Source organism: Nycticebus coucang, chromosome 16, assembly GCF_027406575.1.
Source record: "Nycticebus coucang isolate mNycCou1 chromosome 16, mNycCou1.pri, whole genome shotgun sequence".
In the NCBI taxonomy this organism is placed as follows: domain Eukaryota; kingdom Metazoa; phylum Chordata; class Mammalia; order Primates; family Lorisidae; genus Nycticebus; species Nycticebus coucang.
This window is the reverse complement of record NC_069795.1, coordinates 50504810-50527531: the sequence shown is the minus strand read 5'-3', so window position 1 is coordinate 50527531 and position 22722 is coordinate 50504810. Positions and strand designations below refer to the sequence as shown.

Genomic DNA, 22722 nt, shown 5'->3' with positions numbered 1-22722 from the left:
AAGTGCACTTTTAAGAAACAATTTAGATTGAAGTTGGTGAAGTGCATGTTAGATATTGAAAGGTGCCGCAAAGAAACAGGCCAAGTAGAGTTAAAAGCAGAGATTTATTAATAAGAGCATCTGCAAATAGATGGTCTGCCACTAAAAATGGAAAATGGCAACAGCTCTGAGCTAAGGGGCCTCTTTTAAAGCAGTTGAGGGTATGGGGTACATGATGTTGGGGTATGCTATGACAGAGACCAAAGGTCATCTGCTGGAGGCCCTACAAAAGGTGGGAGGGTTATCTGCTGGAAATCTATAACCTGGAAGGAGTGTTTTCACAGAACCAGAAAAGCAAGGAGAGTTTTCTTCTTTGCTTAATGAACGTCCAGACCCATCAAAGCCAGAGAAAGACTAATAAGTCCTCTTTGCTTCCCAAAAATTAGACCCATTGGAGGTAGAGGATGACTAACAAATCCTAGTCTATTCTTTTCTTAATGAGTGTTTAAACCAGTGGTTGCAACTGGTGTGCCAAGAAAAATTTTAAATGTTACTAAATTATTTTCAAAAGAAGTTCAAAGCATAAGCTCAGCACCCATAGCAGAATAGTTACGGTGTCAGCCATATACACCAGAGCTGGCAGGTTAGAACCCAGCTGGGGCCTGCTAAACAATGACAACTGCAACAAAATATAGCCGGGCATTGTGACGCAAGGCTGTATAGTCCCAGCTACTTGAGAGGCTGAGGCAAGAGAATCATGTAAGCCCACGAGTTTGAGGTTGCTGTGAGCTGTCACGTCACAGCACTCTACCAAGGACGAAATAGTGAGACACTATCTCAAAAAAAAAAAAAAAAAAAGTTCAAAGCACATTAAGTATATTCTTCTTACTTTTTTTGGATCCACATAATTTAAGTGTGCCATGGAAGTTTAACTACAGGTTCAAGCAAGCCGTGAGATAAAAAAGGTTAGAAAAACACTGGTTTAAGCCCTTGGAGGTAGAGACTTAAGGAGTGTTTATTCCCACAGGTAGAGAAAGACCAACAGTGCATTTTGTGCTCTCCTATCCTCTGTGTTAGGAGAGGCCCTCAACCATCCTCTTATCTTACACCACCCCACTATACTCCCAGGAGTCCCAGGTACCTTTGGCATTCAGGGTCTGTGGTTCAACTTTAAAACTGAAAAATGGCAATTTTGAAATTTTATTGATTGGTTGCACATTGAGGTTGTTAGGCATTCTGAGTGCACTGACTGCACTGTAGACATAAACCCTGGGTAGAATAATGCTTAACTCAAGAAAATAAATATAGTTGAAGTGGCATTTCTGGCATTAGTGACTAGTTAATATACAGAAGCTGAATTTACCCAGAACTCAGTTTTTCTGAAGAGTTGGTGAGGCGTTTTTCTGTTGTTTCCCTTGGGTATTTATTTCCTCATATCTCTCTCAGTGATTGCTATTTGCTTTAACGGGGTCCAGAAACAGACTCATTGATGGCACGTACCACATAAATATGTAAAAGCTTACCATATTTATTCTTGTCAAGTGCCCTGACTTAACGATCTCAAACTTAATAACTGAAGACAGGAAGTATCAGTCAAATGGTACTTAATAAAATGATGGTTGTTTGGAATAGCAAAATGTATCACATTGGAACATTCAAAGGTCGATTCTGTATTTGCTAAAGAAAAGTTACTCTTAATAGGGTAACTTCTATAAAATACACTTTGCATAGAAGATTCTTAGGAATTTTCCCTTTTGCAAGTAGTATCAAATCTATCATTTGAATTCTAGAATATGAGTTTCACTAAATTAATACTATCATTCCAAAATAAAATGTCATATTTAACTCAATAAAATTACACATATACTACTGGTTTAATACCTTAAGCCTAATGTCCAACCATAATGACCAACTTATCTGATAACGACAACATCATTAGTATAACTAGTAGGAATACCTTTATAATTAAGTTATGAAGACTAACATAGAAAAATATGTGGCTGGGCATGGTGGCTCACGTCTGTAATCCTAGTACTCTGGGAGGCCAAGGCAGGTAGTTTGCCTGACCTCAGGAGTTCGAGAACAGCCTGAGAAAAAGGGAGACCACATCTCTACTAAAAATACAAAAAACAGCTGGGTGCTGTGGGAGATGCCTATTGTCCCAGCTAATAGGGAGGGTGAGGCAAGGGAAACACCTGAACCCAAGAGTTTGAGGTTGCTGTGGGCTATGATGCTGGTATTCTACCCAGGACACAGAGCGAGACTCTGTCTTAAAAAAAAAAAAAAAAAAAATAGAAAAAGAAAAAAGAAAGGAAAATATATGTTAACACATTGTTGACCAGCAATTTATGCAGAAACTACCCACCATCTTACCAGTTAACTCATGACCAGTCAGCAACATGTTAAGTAAAAAATATATCCAAATTACATATTCTCCATAATTACAAATAAGTGGTTTAAAAACCTGCAAAAAAAATGACGAAAATGCTAATGTTCTTTGCATTCAGATGACAGAATTATAATTTATCCATAAGGTTTTTCTTCTTCTATATTTTATAATTTTTCAAAAATTATGATGTCTTTTATATTTATAATGGAAAATATATCTTTAAAACAAACTATTATTTGGCTGGCTAATGTTTACAATTATGTGGTACTAGCCTAAAATAAACTTTCAGAAGAAACTAAATTATTATGTCTAACTGTTCTGAGAGAAAGACTTAAGAAATATTTCAATCTCTATCAAAATTTCTATGCCAGAGTGTAGAAAGACAAATAAGAGAGAGGGATGGAAGTGACTGAGAATGCCTCAATAAACGGTCTCATGACCTTATGTCACCATATCCAATAATAACAAAAACTGGACAAGATCACAAGAAATCATTTGCACAAACAAGTAGTATCATTCCAAACCAGTGCCCTCTTTCTTTTTGAAATTCTCCTGGGAAAATGACTCCTTAGTCTCCTCCAGCAATTCTTCTTGAGAAATTGCCCAAAAGTTCTCCCATGAAAATAAAACCAAAGTTGTAGATGAAAGGGGCTATGGACTCTTACGTACCTTATTTTAAATCCAAACTTGAGTCCCCTCACTTATAAAATAAGAGTGAATACCACCTATACTACTGGATCATGAGCAGAATTAAATGAGTTATTGGTACAACCTCTGAAATGACATGCAACGTTATAGCTTCCCTCATCTGTCTTCCCTCTTCCCCTAGTCAGTAAGTTTGGAATCCCACCCCGGCATCACAATCACTAGGCACTTGCCACAACAGATAATTCTGTAATTTCCAGAGACTTGACCCCTAATTCTGCATTTTTATCAACTATTACAAGTGACTATTAAGGATCATTAAAATTAAGCTATTTTAATATATTTAGATATTGGTTCTCTTCAGACTCAAAACACAATTAAAACTCTTCTTTCTCCATAAAATATTTTATAACTTTGAAGGCGGTTCTCAAGGATAGGCAAGGAAGGTCTTGTATCCTCTCCCTGAAGTTAAAAACCCAAATTCTTTGATTCATTCTTCTAAGGGTACAAATTTTTCACACTTTGAGCATCTGTCTTTCTCTCTAAAGCCTCCCTAGTTTTTCTACATGTCTGTTTACAAACAACCTAAATTAGACCACTATATGTCATAGCTCAAAAAGAAAAGAGTATCTACTAAATGATTCCAAATTAAGTCAAATAAAATAATTCCATTATTTTTAGGTAATCATTGGGAATAACAGCTTCTTCCAAGCATGAGATAATGTGCATACCTTACACCCTAATTAAGAAATGCCTATCACAGATTTTAATATCCAATTTTATTAATTTCTACTTATATTTTAATTTCTAATTTTGGTATATATTTCAAAATAAAAACCAAAAAACATTTGAAATTAGTGGAAAAAAATTTCCACAACTTTATAATAATTAATAGCATTCTTTATATAAAAGTCAATTTTTAAAACCCTCAAACTTCAGGACAAAAAATAAATGTCCATTTATAGATCTCTCCTTTCCAATTTCAAAAGTGGTTATTCTAGAGTAAGTAGTCCACACATAAAATTTAGCTGAATCAAACAGGAAACAATCACCAAATGCAAATATTGGTTCAAAGCACACATTTTATATATGTTAGTTTCACATTTCCCTTCTGTATCTTTTCTAGATAAAATCAGGAAATTATAAATGTTCTCGCTACAAAATTCTGACCAAGGACACTGGCATTTTCAAGTAATTCAGAAAAGGTAGATCATCAAGAGAAACTCCTGAGACATGGCAGTCACCCGTGTGTTCGCAAGAGCCTCTGACTACAAGCCTTCTCTATTTCCCCTCCAAAGACAGATCCCTTGTGCTACTAAGGCAGATGTGCCCATATTCCTTTATCAGATAAGTTACAAACACTCCAAACTTATCTTTTCTATTCATGTCAGAACATTTTTCACACTCTTTAGCACAGTTATCTTCCTTCCCAAGGAAGCTAATTCAAATATTACTCATTAGCATCTTTGGTTATAAGGGCAATACAGTGTGTAGATGCTTTTAATAAGGGTTCTACCATGGCTAAGTCAAGATTGGAAAAAATCCTATAGGTAGATATAGATGTAACCTGCATTTTCTAAGCTCTTTACAAGTCATTACACAAAGTTCAACTCTGTTTGAAATTTTGTACATATTAATGACAGTCGTCTCCATGAGGCTGCTTTCTGTAACACAGGTCTACTGGGAAGATAACTGAATATGATTCCTCCAGGACAGACTAGGTCTCCAAGGGGCACACAAAGGACAAGAACATGTCAAGCTGGTTCTTCACAATAACTTCATCTGGATGCAGCTTGTGGGGTAAGTAATGGGCCAGGGTCATCTCCCAGGCATCGACGAAATAAACTCCAACCCCTGCGAACATCCTCCGAAGGATGGTGTCCAGCTGAAAGTTGTACCAGTCGCTGTTGAAAAGGCTCACCTCAGGCCCCAGCTCTTGCGCATTGGCTGTCCGGATGACCACCACAGTCTTAGGACTTCTATCCAGGAGCTGGACCACTGCTTGGCGGATATTCCTGAGCCGCCGAATGTATACTTCCAAGGGGAAGGTGCTGAAGTGAGACCAGATAGCTATGGCAACCACAGTGTTCTTCCCTCCCACAATACCTTTCAACTCATTTGCCACATAGTGGAGCTCACTGCTGAAGACGGTGGTGAAGCGGATGGGAGGACCATGACAGCGGTATTTGAGCAGGATGTTGTGCTTCTGGTCCACTGCAAGGAAGGGACCCACATTCTTGGGACTACCCAAGTTAAACTCCACTAAATCTGAAACAAGGAAAAGTCAAGTTTGTGAAAACATTCAAACTAAGCACATATATTTTGATTACTCTTTACTGAATGGCTTCAAAGAATTTTTTTTTTCTCAAAAGTACAACAAAAAGATACTTCACATATGTAAAATAGATACCTCACAGCACTCTGCACCCCTTTCAATTAGTGGACCTTTATTCTAACATACTTGTTATTTAAATCACTCCATAAATGTAACATTATAAGTAATACCATCAGTGACCGATTCTGCACCTGTGTTTATTCCTCAAAACCAAAATAACCTATTTTCCTCTAATTATTAGGCCAAGAAATCAGGCTATTTTCTGTGATGACTTAATATTTTAAATCAATTGGCATTTACATTTTATTCTTCAGATAAGTATTATCTCTTCCAGGACAAGGGCTATAGCTTCCATTTTATGAACACATCTTAGTAAACAGAATTTTGAAAATTCTGTCATTTGTGACAATATGAATGAACCTAGGACATTTTGCTAAGTGAAATTCTGCCAAACACAGAAAGACAAATACTGTATGATCTGACACATGTGGAATCTAAAAAAGCCAAAGTAGAGAGAATGGCAATTACCATAGGCTAGGAGACTAGGGGGGACACAAGGATGTTGATCTAAGGATGTAAAGTCACACAGGAAGAAAAGTTTTCCAGATCTATTGCATAGCCTGGGGACCACAGTTAATAATAATATACTGTGTATTTCAAAATTGTTAAAAGAGAAGATTTTAAACATTCTTGTCAAAAAAAAAAAAGTATGTGAGTTGCTAGATATGTTAGACTGATAAGCATTCCACAATGAATGCATATCAAAATATCACATTGTATTTCGTAAAAGTACATAATTACTTATAATAACCTTTTTAAATAAAAATAAAGCAACTTAAATTGCAATTCTGAAGAAAACTCAAATACCTCTTTTTGCAATAAGTTAGAGAAAGAAATAACCCTATTTCTCTTCACTTTCAATATTACCCTCCAGATGGAAAATCATGTTACCGTCTATAGAACGTCTATCTCTATCATGAAAATAACAAAGATAGCAACACAAGTTAAAATTCACTGCTTTCCTACCCTTCCCTTTATCTAAGTTGTGTTTCAAGGTCCTATTCCTTGGAGACATTCTAAAAGTCCCAGAAATTAGTGGGACTCTTTATTACTCCTAAACAACTGTGTACATCACTTAACATACGCCCCCATGAGGAAAGAAGATCTATCTCATATCCCTAAATATTCCTGTGACTTACAGAGAACAGAATAAATGTTGGGCAACCCAAATCAGTGTTTTCTAAGCACCTATGCAGTGCCTACACCCAATCTGTATTTCCTAAGCACCTATTCAGTCCCCACCACCATAGGTACCACACAGCCGGAAGTGCTCGGATAGATAAGTCATTTGCCCTTGGGGAGTTTTCAGTCGATTTGAAAAAGTAATATCAGACTATAATTGTCCTACATTCCTCTTAAGGGTTAAAGTAGGTTTTACCTTTTTCTTCTTGCAATTCCAGGCTTCTCTCCTAGGTTTTCTTACCTAATTTATTACTGCTTAGCATCCAGCCCTATTTAAACTGAATAAAAGCTCCAGCCACCATTTTCTTTTGATTACGATATTGCACTGACACAAGAGTTTATTTTTAATCAAGTGAAAATCTGTCTATAAAGGGTATGATGACAAGTGATCAGAATGGTTGATGTGAACATTGCTATCAAAGGAATCACCAAGCTATGCCATTGAAAATTAAGAAGCAAGCAGCTGCAGGGGCCCTGGCTGGTCAGCATCAAACTGTGTCCAGCATCATGACATACAAATTATGTCCTTTCTCCTAATTTTTAACTTATGCTTTTACCAACTAGAATTTAGCAAAGTATGTTTTGGTTTAAAAAAAAAAAGAAAAAACAAGCAAAACAAAAACTGGAATTGACTTTCCACTCTATGGGGTAATATCAACTTCCTCCTCCTTTCTTCTAAACATATACATAAAGGCTGATTAAAAAGAAATTATAAACAACAACTCAACAAGCCATGGGATTTACTTTATGAGAAGCCCTGCCTGTACACAGCCGTTAAAAATAATTAACACAAAATTATTTATCCACTCTCTTTTAAACAGAGCTTTAGTTCTTCTCCCTGGAATCCATTCTTCCTCATGCCATAAGGAGAAAGAGGAGAATACCCATTGTGAAAAAGGGGTGCACATCCAGCCATTGGATTTTGTTCTAAGCCTAGAGAGCATCCCCACAGCCAACTAGAGAAGTCAAAAAGGTGAGAATACTGGGACTCACCGCCATCCCTCAGTAGCACTAGCTCCATCTCAAAGTCACACCAAAAGTATGCCCTGGGTAACACAGGGATAGCTTTGCTTCAGGGATCATAAAATGGATCACAGTATATTTGGCAACTTCCTTTCAGTTGCATCTACTTGGAGTTACATCTACACTTGGAGGGAAGTAAAAGACATTTGTGTTGGGCGGCGCCTGTGGCTCAAGGAGTAGGGCGCCAGTCCCATATGTCGTAGGTTGCGGGTTCAAACCCAGCCCCGGCCAAAAACCACAAAAAAAAACAAAAAAAAGACATTTGTGAAGTAGCATGGTCCAAGTGACTCATCCCATACATAGAGAAATGAAGCCCTAAAAAATAGATTACTTGTCCCAGGTCACACAGCTAACGAATGGCATGGACTGCAGTGAAACCCCCCCCCGCATCTACCTATATCACACAACCCCACCAGAAACTGTCACATATCTTTTCAGGGTTAGGATACCTCTTTAGTCTTACAAAGACATAACTGCTTCCTCACCTGATGTCTTTGGTCAGGCACCTGAGTGGAGTCTGTTTATTTGAAAGCTAATGGGGGAAATAGTTATGAAAAAAAGCAATGTACCAACCTGGCACAAATGTAGTAAGGTATTCAAACCATTGCCTGATTGTTGAATCACCAAATAAATGCACCACTTTTCTTTGTAAGCATTCTGTGATGTTGTCAGGGTCATTAAACTGACGCATCTTAAACTTCCTGGGCCTCCACTGGTCTTTATAGTAATATCCAGAAGGAAAAGTTCCTGAGCCTTGAGATAGTTCTAGGTTGTTAGTTTCTGTAAGGAAAAAGGAAAAAAATAAGATAATCTGAACTTCTCCAATAGTAGATGAAAAATGTCCCAAGAAACATAATTATGCCCATGTATTTGTGAGCCTGCTGGCATCTGAGCAACATTTCCTGCTGTCATTATCTCAAAGAAATCCCAGACTTTCCCCTGATACAAAAAGGATACTTCTCCTTTGCACAAAAATGGGAAGATCCAAATGAGTGTGATGGTGTTGGTGGACAGAAGTAAAAAGGGGACTTTGAGCATGCCCTCTGATTATGTATGTTTTCATCAAAGCCAAACACACCGACTGAGCGTGGTGACTCATGCCTGTATTCCAAGTGCTCTGAGACTCAGAGGCAGGCATATTGCTTGAGCCCAAAAGTTTGAGACCAGTCTGAGCAAGAGCGTTGACTGGTCTGAGACCGTTTCTACTTTAAAAAAATAGAAAAATTAGCTGGGTGTTGTAGCAGGGACCTATAGTCCCAGTTATTCAGGAGGATTGTTTGAACCTAAGAGTTTGAGGTTACTGTGAGCTAGGCTGACACCACAGCAATCCAACCTGAGGAAGAGTGAGACTCTGGCTCAACAACATCAACAACTACAAAAAAGCCAAAGCTGTGGCTTAAAGGAAGACAAAAACTAAGGCAATGTGTGGATTTATAAGCATTTGTCCAGCATTATCCCAGAAGAGAACAGCTTCTCATCTGAATGCCTGCAAGGCAAGTAACAACTTAAATTCATATTTTACATATGTACAGTAATATTAATCCATTGTTTCTCAGCCCACTAAAAGAAAAGTTTTTTTTTTTCTGACAGAATGAATTGTTTATTAATTAAGGGAAGACTGTAGGCTCACTCAGGCCCACAGCAATTGTTCATCTTTATTAACTATTATATATCCAAATTCATCAGATAAGACCAAGTAAGAATAAAGAACAAAAGCATTAATTGAGACTGCCATAAAAATTTCTCCTCAGCATAAATGTTACAAACCATATACACATCATTTCTAAGTCTAGAGCACATAACTTAAAAATAAGCTACAAGGACACCAGGCTGTCTGTTGTGTTCGCCTACCTCCCTAAAAGGTTAAATGAAACTTTTGTGTAATTTGAAGTTAGGGAATGAAGAGCAACAGTTCAGCTTCAGGCAGGTGCTAAATCTCCAGCTACAACTTGGTGGGGACCTCAGGGAATCTCTTCTCAAGGCCTTTTTAGCAAGCAAGGAGGAATTAACCCTTGCATCTCTGCTGTTTTAGCAAGCAGGGAGGAATTAACCCCCGAGTCTCACTTATGGCCGAGAATGGAATTTTCCCTTCCCAGGTTCTCCCATACCTCAAGGAGCACATATGAGACAAAGCTACCTTTCTGGAGTGCAGAAAACCGTGCACCTTCACCCCATCATGGAATAATTATGAGATATGAATGACATACTGAATACCAAGTAAAATAGAAGAATAAAAGTCATATAGATTGGTCAGAACATAAAAGAGAATTTTTCCTTAACTGATACCTTAAAAATGTACACATCTAAATGCAAATCTCATCCTTCACTATTAGCTGTGAAAGCCAAATTTCTTGTGGACTGAGACTAAAGTTCCTAAGCACTCTGTGACAAGTTATGTAAATTAAGTTCCTTCTCATTATTACAACTTTACTTTAGGTTATTTTTACTGTTTTAAACCCCAAAATATAAATATAATCATAATAATTATGAGGAAAATAACAACATTAAATCATCTAGGAACAAAGACTGATAATATCTGGATACAGATCAGACATCTGATTTAGAAAAAATGTGTAATAAATATAATAAAGCATTTGCCATAATCTAAGTACTACAATGCATAGAAAATGCTATTGTGAAGAAAACCAAATTTGACAAGATCTATTTTATCATATTTATAGTAATAGCTAATTATTAGAATCTTATTATTTTATGAGTTCTACCATTTTAATATAATCCATTGTACTCTGCCTGATTAATATCAACAAATAGCAGCCTATTTTTTCTTTTATTATTATATTAATAAAATGACGTGACTTTGCTCATTAATTTGACCACCCATCCTATGAACAGCACTGTGAAAAGTCATGATAAAATTTTCAGATGATAAAGTCAGTGCTGGCTTTTTAGTTCAGTGAGAATAGTTAACAACCTAGGAAACACAGCTGACAGCAGCAGGAAGTAAAATACCTTTCTGCCTAGATCAATTCAATAAAATATTCATTAATTATTAATAATAATTATTAATTAAAATTAATATTAAGTGATTAATAAAATAATCATTTAAATGTACAAATGCTGAAGAATTAATACGATAAAAATCAGATACCACTGAAGATCTGAAAAAAGGTTTACTGTTTTGGGCAACTGATTTTAACGTAGGTTCAGCTAAAAGCACAATGCTACTAAAATTATATTATAGGAGAAGAAAATTATAATTTCAGGACATTTAATAAAAGAAAAGTTTTAATCAATGGGTCCTACATTCAAATTTTAATTCCAAAACCCACCACTTAATACAGAGAACTAATGACATACATTCTAAAGGATTATTCTCCACAGTACAAAAGGTTCAGAAGGTCTTTATGCATAATGGACAATACTAAAAATATACTCTAGCAATGTGTACTCGCAGTTGGAGCCACTTACACGTGGTAACACACGCGCCAGGGCCCTTTTCAGAGGGAGCATCAACACCCTTCTGCCCTAATACCTCCCACAGAAAATGCTGCTATAGAAACAGCACACTTTGTATGCTTTAAATAGATAATGATTAGTATTTCTTAAATATCTACTCTGCATGGACACTATTCTCAGCAATTACATATATTATCTCATATGATGTTCACAATAACCCTTTGAAGGTCCCATTACTCTCCCTGCCTTTCAAAACAGGTAAGCTACTTGACCAAGGTCCCACAGCTGAGCTACTTAAGTAGCAAAGCCAGAACCTGACCCATGCAGATGAGCCATGAAGCCCATGTTCTTAACCACTGTGCTAGACACTTCTCAAAGAGATGTTTACAGATGTCAGCCATTTCTTTTTTTTTCTTGAAGGAACATATTTATTCATTTCTAACAATTTTTCAATTCTATAATCTTAAAGAAACCAAAAGTTTATATCACTTCCTTAAAATACCCCAGTGTTCAACCATGACCATAATCCAGTCCCATCTATAAAATCACAATATGAAATCCAAGTGCTTATACGGCTCAGAAATTTGGGTCTCGGGGCGGCACCAGTGGCTCTAAGGATTAGGGCACTGGCCCCATATACCAGAGGTGGCAGGTTCAAACCTGGCCCCAGCCAAAAACCGCAAAAAAAAAAAAAAAAAAAAAAGAAATTTGGGTCTCTTATTTGTGACTATTTTCAGCTTATTTAACTTTTTGATACTATCTGTGTTGTTCAGAGTTATTTTAGCTTTATTCCTTTCAAAAAAGATGCTTATTTGACAATTACTGGATATCTAATCTTTTCTTTTAGACATCTGCTCATTCTTCACATATTCAGGGCCCAAATGGAAAACAGTCTTTTTAAAAGCTTTATTTGACACCGGGTGCGGTAGCTGATGCCTGTAATCCCACCACTCTGGGAGGCCAAGGCAGGTGGATTGCCTGAGCTCGGGAATTTGAGACCAGCCTGAGCAAAAGCAAGACCTCATCTCTAAAAACTAGCCAGGCATTGTGGCAGGTGCCTATAGTCCCAGGTACCTGGAAGGCTAAAGAAAGAAAATTGCTTGAGCCCAACAGTTGGAGGTTGCTGTGAGCTAAGATGCCATAGCACTCTACCCAGGGTGACATGAGACTCTGTCTCTAAATAAATAAATAAATCTTCAAATAAATAAATAAAAGGTTTATTTGAAGGTCAGGAGCAGTGGTTCACACATGTAATCTTAGCACTCTTGAGAGGCCAAGGCGGGTGGATTGCCTGAGCTTAGGAGTTTGAGACCAGCCTGAGTTAGAGCAAGACCCTGTCTCTAAAAATAGCTGGGCGTTGTGGTAGGTACCTATAGTCCCAGCTACATAGGAGGCTAAGGTAAGTGAATTGCTTGAGCCCGAGAGTTTGAGGTTGCTGTGAGCTATGATGCCAGGGCATTCTACCAAGGGCATCAAAGTAAGACTCTGTCTCAAAAAAAAAAAAAGAAAGAAAGAAAGCTTCATTTGGCAAATGTGATGATCAAAGAAAAATTGGGGTAAATATTTGGCTTATTCCAAATAATTTCTCAGCATGTTATCAGGGTAGTTAATTAATACTATTAATTATCCAAAGCTCCCTCATTATACCTGTATGTCAAGGCTGCATAGCTAGAAAGCTCCAGAAGATGACACCTGGGACCCACACAATACATTCATTAGAATGAGGATTTAAAGTGATTTTTGAAGTCACAGTTTTTATAATTGTTAACTTGGTAGACTTGGCTAGTCTGTGTGTCTAATTCATGTTACAAAAAAAAGTATGTATCACATAGGAAACAGTTACCATTTCCATTCAAATGTTAATTATATTCACAACCAGAGCTAAGTCAAGCAAAGCAAATCAATTCCTGAAGCCAACATTAATTCTTTAAACATGCTGTGTGCTACCTGCATTTTTTTGTGATATACATGTACCTACACTGCCCCCTTATGGTGAGCTGGGACAAAAACATTATTGACTATGGTAAAATGCTTTTATAAGTATCTGTGGTTGTTAAAGGTGTTTCTTAGAACTCAGACTGCATTTTCACATAAGATAACTGAAATATGAAAATCTCTTAAATCTATAATGTACTAATGTGGAATAAAAATAATTAAAACAAAAAATAAACATGACTTATTGCTTAATTACGGTTGTAAAGGCAGATATGAAGATTATTGTGCAAAATCACAAGGAACGTTTTTTATTATTTGCAAGTAATGCCCCTGCTACTCTAAAATGTCTTGACTTCTCTTTAAAGCCCATGGCTTACATTTTCATCCAAAGGGTATCATCTCATGTCATCTATTAGCCACATTAAAGGCTACTGGGGCCACAAATGGGACAGAATGAGAGGGGAAAAAAAGGCAGAGAGATAAATTTCCCTAACCTATCTACAAAGTACTGGATGAGAGAGATGCAATGTAAATTAAGGATGGGAGGGAAGCTTGTGCAGGTATGGGACACACATGTCCCTTGATTTTATGGTGTGAAATTATCTATAGAATTAAGAACAGTAAAAGGGAGTATATAATTTATGAGGGGAAAAAAAGACAGGACAGAGAAGAAATGATATCAAACAATTCCTTGCCCCAGAGAATGCCACGAACATAGGAAGCATGGTCATCTCAGTAGGAAAAGGCTGAGGACAGTGCGTGTTAGGCTGTTTAGGCACACCACATCAAGAGCTAGAAACAGAACAGCCTGGGTGATTATAGTGCCTTGGGCTTGTGTTTATTCCTTGAATTCTCCTATAAAACCTTGAAATGTTGATTTGTCTTTCTTTCTATTTTAGTCCCCTAAAAGCTCAACATTTTGCAGAAAAAAGCTAAAAATGCTGCATAGGTAGAAATACCTGTAGATTCTACCTATGTTGAAAGGGATCTCAGAGAACAAATATCTCTCAAAGGTGAAGAACGCAAGTCACAGAACGACTTGCTGACGTTTCTCAGAGACAGGACAGGTGCTGGTAGAGGAGGTGACTGTTTATAAACACAAATGTTTTTCATTATTGGTAGAGTTGTGGGAGTGGGCTTCCTTCCCCCAGATTGTATCAGTGAGTTGAATTCTATATGCAGGATATAAGCCCTTTGATTTTCTAGGTTAACTAAATACAATGTATGCTCCATTAAATTGTTTTTTCCAATAATTGGAAAGTAGCTATCTTTAAAATAGCTTGGTCACATTTGTTGGGATAACATTTCTCTGCCATTTTCTAGAAATCAACATCAGATAGAGTTCTTACCCATAAACAGACTACTTTAGTTTTCACTCACTATCATTCACTTCATCATTTGAATGCACTCAGATTCTAGAGGGCTAATAAACTTGACTACTGCAGACAAATCAAAACATCCAGATATCACTAGACATACCTCCTAAGCATGGATAAGGAGATAGTAGAAAAAAATGCTAGACTAGGAGTCCCAGAACCTGGTTTAAATGTGATTCCACATCTCCAGCTCTGAGACCTTAAGAGTCTACACCTTCAGAGTGTAACAGAGTAGGTATCAAAATTACAACTGAATAAATGAGTCTCTGGAGCGCTGTTTTAAGTAGTTTACAATTGGTAAAGTACTGATTATTTTGAAAAGTTGCTGTGAAAAATTCAGTACTGTAAATAGTGTGAAAGCACTTTTTTGATAATAAAGAGCTACAAGGGCATCTTGGAAACATATGTTCTAAATGTTCTATATCTTCATCTAGATGGTAGTTATTTAACTAGTTTTACATTGCTGTATATCATATCACCACAAACTTAGTGGCTTAACAACAAAGGACACGCATTATCCCACAGTTCTGTAAGTCAGGAGTCCATGGCATGGTGTAGCCACAGGGCTCACAGATTGCCAGTAGGTGTCAGCAGGGCTATGTTCTCTGCAGAGAGTGCTTCAGAAAGTTCATACAAGGTGTTCACAGAATTCAGTACCTTGTGATTAAAAGACTGAGTTTCCCTTTGCCTCGCTGGTTGTTCGCTAGGGGATACCCTTCAACTCCTAGATACGAAAGCTGCCTATATTCCTTGCCATGTGGCCCTCTCCATCTTTAAACCCAGCAAAGAAGAATCTCTCTGTCTCTACCGAAAAAAAAAAAAAATTAACAGAGGTGGTGTCATCCCAGCTACTTGGGAAGCTGAGGCAGGAAGATTGCTTGAGCCCAGGAGTTCAAGGTTGTAGTAAGCTCTGAACAGGCCACTGCACTCCAGCCTGGGTGACAGAGTGAGACTTTGTCTCAAAAAAAAAAAAAAAAATTCTCAGGAACTTCCCCTCAAATATAGGAGCTCAAGTCTTGTTGGTGAATATAGAATCTGTCAAGGTCGCTGTGCCGTTCAGCTGTGATAGTCGGAGACAAGAGTACAGATGCTAATGAAAACTAAGCAGTAATCCTGGCACTGGGGAAAGCCTGTCAGGAACCATTTGCCCTGGATAAGGTAGTCTACGCTAAGTAAAAACTGTTTTTCTTTGCTTTTAACTAAAATTACACCCACAAATAGCAGCGGCACTAGCAATCTCAAGCAATCCATGACTAAATATGCATCTTAGAATAATTTTACCTTGTAAGAAAACTAGCTAACACATAAATAAAATTTCACTGGGGGCCTGGCGCCTGTAGCTCAAGTGGCTAAGACGCCAGCCACATACACCAGAGCTGGAGGGTTCAAGCCCAGTCTGGGCCTGCTAAACAACAATGTCAACTGCAATCAAGAAATAGCCAGGCATTGTGGCAGTCGCCTGTAGTCCAGCTATTTGAGAGGCTAAGGTAAGAGAATTGCTTAAGCCCAGGAGCTGGAGGTTGTTGTGAGCTGTGATGTCACAGCACTCTACCCAGGGAGATAGCTTGAGGCTCTGTCTCAAGAAAAAAAAATTTTCATTGGGGAAAAAAAAAGTAAAAAGATTTAAGCTCTCTTCTAAGACTGGAGCAAAACACAATACAAGCCTCAAACACCTTGTGGTGCTAAAATATCTTGAATAAATGCTTCAAAAAAATAATAAATAAATAAATTTTTTAAAAATTTTAAGGGCAGGGTGGCGCCTGTGGCTCAGTCGGTAAGGCGCCGGCCCCATATACCGAGGGTGACGGGTTCAAACCCAGCCCCGGCCAAACTGCAACCGAAAAATAGCCGGGTGTTGTGGCGGGCACCTGTAGTCCCAGCTACTCGGGAGGCTGAGGCAAGAGAATCGCTTAAGCCTGGGAGTTGGAGGTTGCTGTGAGCTGTGTGAGGCCACAGCACTCTACCGAGGGCCATAAAGTGAGACTCTGTCTCTACAAAAAAAAAAAAAAAATTTTAAGGGCAGTGGCCTGTGGCTCAGTGGGTAGGGCGCCAGCCCCATATACCAAGGGTAGCAGGTTCAAAACTGGCCCCAGCCAAACTGCAACAAAAAAATAGATGGGTGTTGTGGCAGGTACCTGTAGTCCCAGCTACTTGGGAGGCTGAGGCAAGAGAATCACTTAATCCCAGGAGTTGGAGGTTGCTGTGAGCTGTGTGATGCCCCGGCACTCTACCAAGGGTGATAAAGTGAGACTCTTGTCTCTACCAAAAAAAAAAAAAAAAATTTTTTTTAAAGGATTAAAGTATGTTAAAAGGCAATAGCAGCCAAACTAAAAAAGTTCCCAATTGCCAAAAATGGAAGAATTTGAGCCAAAAAAACACAATTAAATTGAATAGGAATGAAATAATCATGAGCCCATACTGATACAAATAATTAAATGGGGAAAAAGAGACAAGTCTGTCTTTATAGAATTTCAACTATTAAGTGTCAAAAGATGAGAGATACTGAAAGTCACCATCATAACACAAGAGAAATCAATGCTACAGGCAAGAGCTGATGAACATTGATGAACGCTAAAACTAGTGAGTGAAAGGTTGGGTAGAAATAGAATGTTTGCACAGAATGAAAGGAAAATGAAAAGTATGAGCCCCAAGGCTTTGACCCAGCCCTCTGCTGGTCACTAGGCAGAACTTAAATGAGGTGCTGCTAAACTGGGGTCCTGTGATACGCTGTAAGTAATTGCTCTTCCCTTTTCTTTTCAATTATGTACTTGCTTTAGAAGGTTTTCTCACTCAAAGCCTAGCTATTCTATTTCTACTGATTTGTAATTAATTCATTCTAAAAATCCTTCAAAACCCTTATTAGTGGTGCAGGGTCCCATGATCGGCACCCTCCATCCTCCGAAAGAGCTGTGCGGGGACCCATGATCAGCACCCTCCCACCTCCAGAACAGCTGCGCAGGGACCCGTGAGCCGCACCCTCCCGGACTCCAGAGTTGCACTGGCACCCTCCCACCTCCGGAAGAGCTGCGCCCGGACAGTGATCAGCACCCTCCCTCCTCCGAAAGAGCTGCGCAGGGACCCCAGATCAGCACCCTCCTGGACGTCTGGAAGAGCTGCACCAGGACCCGTGATCGGCATACTCCCAGACCCCTGTAAGAGCTGCGCAGGAACCCGCTATCCCACCCGCCAGGCCTCCCCACGCCCTGAGCAGGAACTCCTGGAGCTGCGCCACCCTGCGTCCTCCCTCCTGTACCCTGCCTGCCTCCACACCGCCCGCTAGTCTGGCCAGGGACTCTGGCACCCACGTGCCCTCCAGAGCCCTTCTCCTGGCCAGAGACTGCTGGAGCCTTGGGCCCTCTGTGCCAAAGTCACTGGGCGCCAGGGACTCCCAGAACCGTGTGCACCACCGCCCACCCTGTTGCTGGACACGGGGGTGTCACACTCTGGAGCTGCTCCCACAACCAGAACTCCTGGCTGGGGCAGCCCCAGAGGAGCTACACAGGGTTACTCCCTACAAAGATCCAGCAAAAACAGAGTGATCTAATCTCGGAGAGGCACTACCCCAACTCTGAGGATGGCCAGAGGCAACAATGAAAAACAATCATGAGACAAAATCAAAGGAAATACTCTGGCAATATGAATAATCAGAGTAGATCAACTCCCCCAAGGATCAATGGGGCAGACACAACACAAGATCCGATGCACAAACAAATAGCTGAGATGTCAGAAATCGAATTCAGAATCTGGATGGCAAATAAGATCGAATTATAATTCCAAGCAGTAACCCAAAAGATGTCTCAAGAATTCAACGAATTCAAAGACCAAATGACCAAAGATTTTGACACATAGAGACAAGAAGTTGCAGCCCTCAAAGATCTGAGAAACACAGTAGAATCCCTCAGTAACAGAATGGAGCAAGCAGAAGAAAGGATTTCCGACATACAAGACAAAGCTTTCGAATACTCCCAAACTCTAAGAAAGGAAGAGAAATAGAGGGCAAAAACTAGTCACTCTCTCAGAGAGCTCTGAGATAATTCGAAGAAAATCAATATTCATCTTATAGGGATCCCTGAAAGCGATGAAGTGGCTTCACAAGGCACAGAGTCTCTTCTCCATGAGATTATGAAGGAGAACTTTCCAGACATGCCAAGAGATTCTGAAATTCAGATAGCAGACAGTTTCAGAACTCCAGCACGACTCAACCCAAATAAGACATCTCCCAGACACATCAAAATCAATTTCACTAAAGTTAATATGAAGGAGAAATTTCTGAAAGCAGCCAGATGAAAGAAAACCATCACCTACAAGGGCAAGAATATCAGAATAACTGCAGATGTCTCTGCTGAAAACTTTCTAGCTAGAAGAGAATGGTCATGAAATTTTAATCTCCTAAAGCAAAATAACTTTCAACCCAGGATCCTGTACCCAGCTAAAGTGAGTTTCATCTATGATGGAGAAATTAAATACTTTAACGACACTCACATGTTGAAGAAATTTGCCACAACTAAACCAGCTCTCCAGGATATTCTCAGACCTATCCTCCATAAAGCCCAGCAAAATCCTCCACCACAAAAGTAAACCCACCCAGAAAATTTTCATTAAATTCCAACTTCCACAGTCGGAAAAGGATTAAAAATGTCCACCGGACTCTCAAAAGGCTTATCAATATTCTCAATTAATGTGAATGGTTTAAAACCTGCACAGGTTTTAACCTGTTTTAACCTGTGCAGGTTAAAACCTGCCTCTAAAGAGGCACAGGTTGGCTGACTGGATACAAAAACTCAAGCCAGATATCTGCCGCATACAAGAATCTCATCTTACATTAAAAGACAAATATAGACTCAAGGTGAAGGGACGGTCATCTATACTCCAGGCAAATGGAAAGCAGAAAAAAGCAGGCGTTGCAATCCCATTTGCAGACGCAATAGGCTTTAAAACAAGCCAAAATAAGGAAGGATAAAGATGGACACTTCATATTTGTTAAAGGTAATAATATGATGAGATTTCAATTATTAATATTTATGCACCCAACCAGAACACACCTCAATTTATAACAGAAACTCTAACAGACATGAGCAACTTGATTTCCTCCAGTTCCATAGTAGTTGGAGATTTTAACACCCCTTTAGCAGTGCTGGATAGATCCTCCAAAAGGAAGCTAAGCAAAGAAATCTTAGATTTAAATTTAACCATTCAACATCTGGACTTAACAGACATCTACAGAACATTTCATCCCAACAAAACTGAATACACATTCTTCTCATCAGCCCAGGAACATACTCCAAAATCGACCCCATCCTGGGCCACAAATCTAACCTCAGCAAATTTAAAAAAATAGAAATCATCCCTTGCATCTTCTCAGACCATCATGGAATAAAAGTTGAACTCAATAACAACAGGAATCTGCGTACCCATACAAAAACATGGAAGCTAAAAAACCTTATGGTGAAGGATAGATGGGTTATAGATGAGATTAAGAAGGAAATCACCAAATTCTGGGAACAAAACAACAATGAAGACACGAATTATTAGAACCTCTATGATACTATACTGCAAAGGCAGTCCTAAGAGGGAAATTTATAGCACTGCAAGCCTTCCTCAAGAAAACGGAAAGAGAGGAAGTTAATAACTTAATGGGACATCTCAAGCAACTGGAGAAGGAAGAACACTCCAACCCCAAACCCAGCAGAAGAAAAGAAATAACCAAAATCAGCGCATAATTAAATGAAATTGAAAACAAAAGAATTATACAGCAGATCAATAAATCCAAAAGTTGGTTTTTTGAAAAGAACAATAAAACAGATAAAACTTTGGCCAACCTAAACAGGAAAAATAGAGTAAAATCTCTAATTTCATCAATCAGAAATGGTAAAGAGAAACAGACCCCTCAGAAATTCAAAAAATCGTTAACGAATATTACAAGAAATTTTACTCTCAGAAATATGAAAATCCGAAAGAAATCGACCAATACCTGGAAGTATGCAACCTACCAAGACTTAGCCAGAACGAAGCGGAAATGTTGAACAGGCCCATATCAAGTTCTGAAATAGCATCAACTATACAAAATCTCCCTAAAAAGAAAAGCCCAGGACCAGATGGCTTTACGTCAGAATTCTACCAAACCTTTAAAGAAGAACTAGTACCTATATTACTAAACCTCTTCCACAATATAGAAAAAGAAGAAATACTACCCAACACATTCTACGAAACAAACATCACCCAATCCCTAAACCAGGGAAAGACCCAACAAGAAAATTATAGATCAATATCACTAATATTGATGCTAAAATACTCAATAAGATCCTAACAAACAGAATACAACAACACATCAAAAAATTATACACCATGACCAAGTGGGATTTATCCCAGGCTCTCAAGGCTGGTTCAATATATGTAAATCTATAAATGTAATTCAGCACATAAACAAACTAAAAAATAAAGACCGTATGATTCTCTCAATTGATGCAGAAAAAGCTTCTGATAATATCCAGCATCACTTCATGATCAGAACACTTAAGAAAGTTGGTATAGAAGGGACATTTCTTAAACTAATAGAGGCCATCTACAACAAACCCACAGCCAATATCGTATGGAATGGAGTTAAATTGAAATCATTTCCACTTAGATCAGGAACTGGCAAGGTTGCCCATTGTCTTCATTGCTCTTTAACACTGTAATGGAAGTTTTAGCCATTGCAATTAGGGAAGAAAAGGCGATCAAGGGTATCCTCATAGGGTCAGAAGAGATCTAACTTTCGCTCTTCACAGATGACATGATCGTATATCTGGAAAACACTAGGGATTCTACTACAAAACTTTTAGAAGTCATCAAGGAATACAGCAATGTCTCAGGCTACAAAATCAACACCCATAAATCTGTAGCCTTTACATATACCAACAATAGCCAAGCCGAAAAAACAGTCAAAGACTCTATTCCTTTCACAGTAGTGCCAAAGAAGATGAAATATTCGGGAGTTTATCTAACAAAGGACGTGAAAGATCTCTATAAAGAGAACTATGAGGGCGGCGCCTGTGGCTCAGTCGGTAAGGCGCCGGCCCCAGCCAAACTGCAACCAAAAAAATAGCCGGGCGTTGTGGCAGGCGCCTGTAGTCCCAGCTACTTGGGAGGCTGAGGCAAGAGAATCGCTTAAGCCCAGGAGTTGGAGGTTGCTGTGAGCTGTGTGAGGTCACGGCACTCTACCGAGGGCCATAAAGTGAGACTCTGTCTCTACAAAAAAAAAAGAGAACTATGAAACTTTAAGAAAAGAAATAGCTGAAGATGTTAACAAATGGAAAAACATACCATCAGTGTAACTGGCTTATTGTACCCTCAATGAATCCCCAACAATAAAAAAAAAAAAAAAAGAAAAACATACCATGCTCATGGCTAGGAAATCAACATTGTTAAAATGTCTATACTACCCAAAGCAATATATAATTTTAATGCAATTCCTATCAAAGCTCCATTGTCATATTTTAAAGATCTTGAAAAAATAATAGTTCGTTTTATACAGAATCAGAAAAAAAATCAAATAGCCAAAACATTACTCAGAAATAAAAACAAAGCAGGAGGAATTACGCTACCAGACTTGAGACTGTACTATAAATCGATAGTGATCAAAACAGCATGGTATTGGCACAAAAACAGAGAAGTAGATGTCTGGAACAGAATAGAGAACCAAGAGATAAATCCAGCTACTTACCGTTATTTGATCTTCGACAAGCCAATTAAAAACATTCAGTGGGGAAAAGATTCCCTATTTAACAAATGGTGCTGGGTGAACTGGCTGGCAACCTGTAGAAGATTGAAACTGGACCCACACCTTTCACCATTAACTAAGATAGACTCACTGGATAAAAGATTTAAACTTAAGACATGAAACTATAAAAATACTTGAAGAAAGTGTAGGGAAAAGTCTTGAAGGAATTGGCCTGGGTGAGTATTTTATAAGGAGGACTCCCCAGGCAATTGAAACAGTATCAAAAATACACTACTGGGACCTGATCAAACTAAAAAGCTTCTGCACAGCCAAGAACATAGTAAGTAAAGCAAGCAGACAGCCCTCAGAATGGGAGAAAATATTTGCAGGTTATACCTTCGATAAAGGTCTAATAACCAGAATCCACATTGAACTCAAACGTATTAGCAAGAAAAGAACAAGTGATCCCATCTCAGGGTGGGCAAGGGACTTGAAGAGAAACTTCTCTAAAAAAGACAGACGCACGATCTACAAACACATGAAAAAAAGCTCATCATCCTTAATCATCAGAGAAATGCAAATCAAAACTGCTTTGAGATATCACCTAACCCCAGTAAGAGTAGCCCACATAACAAAATCCCAAAACCAGAGATGTTGTTGTGGATGTGGAGAAATAGGCACA

At 38.6% G+C, this 22722-nt stretch overlaps 1 protein-coding gene across 3 annotated transcripts in view; it reads right to left on the bottom strand.

Moving 5' to 3' along the window:
- Positions 1 to 3867: 3867 nt before the first annotated feature.
- Positions 3868 to 22722, bottom strand: part of NXPE3 (neurexophilin and PC-esterase domain family member 3) — a 67362-nt gene continuing 48507 nt past the window's right edge. For all 3 annotated transcript variants that reach the window (XM_053564991.1, XM_053564992.1, XM_053564990.1), the window contains exons 5-6: positions 8187 to 8393; positions 3868 to 5281 (exon numbers count right to left, since the gene is read on the bottom strand). In XM_053564991.1, the coding sequence (XP_053420966.1) occupies positions 4731 to 5281; positions 8187 to 8393 (758 nt within the window). In that variant the 3' untranslated portion in view covers positions 3868 to 4730. The remainder of the gene's footprint in view (positions 5282 to 8186; positions 8394 to 22722) is intronic.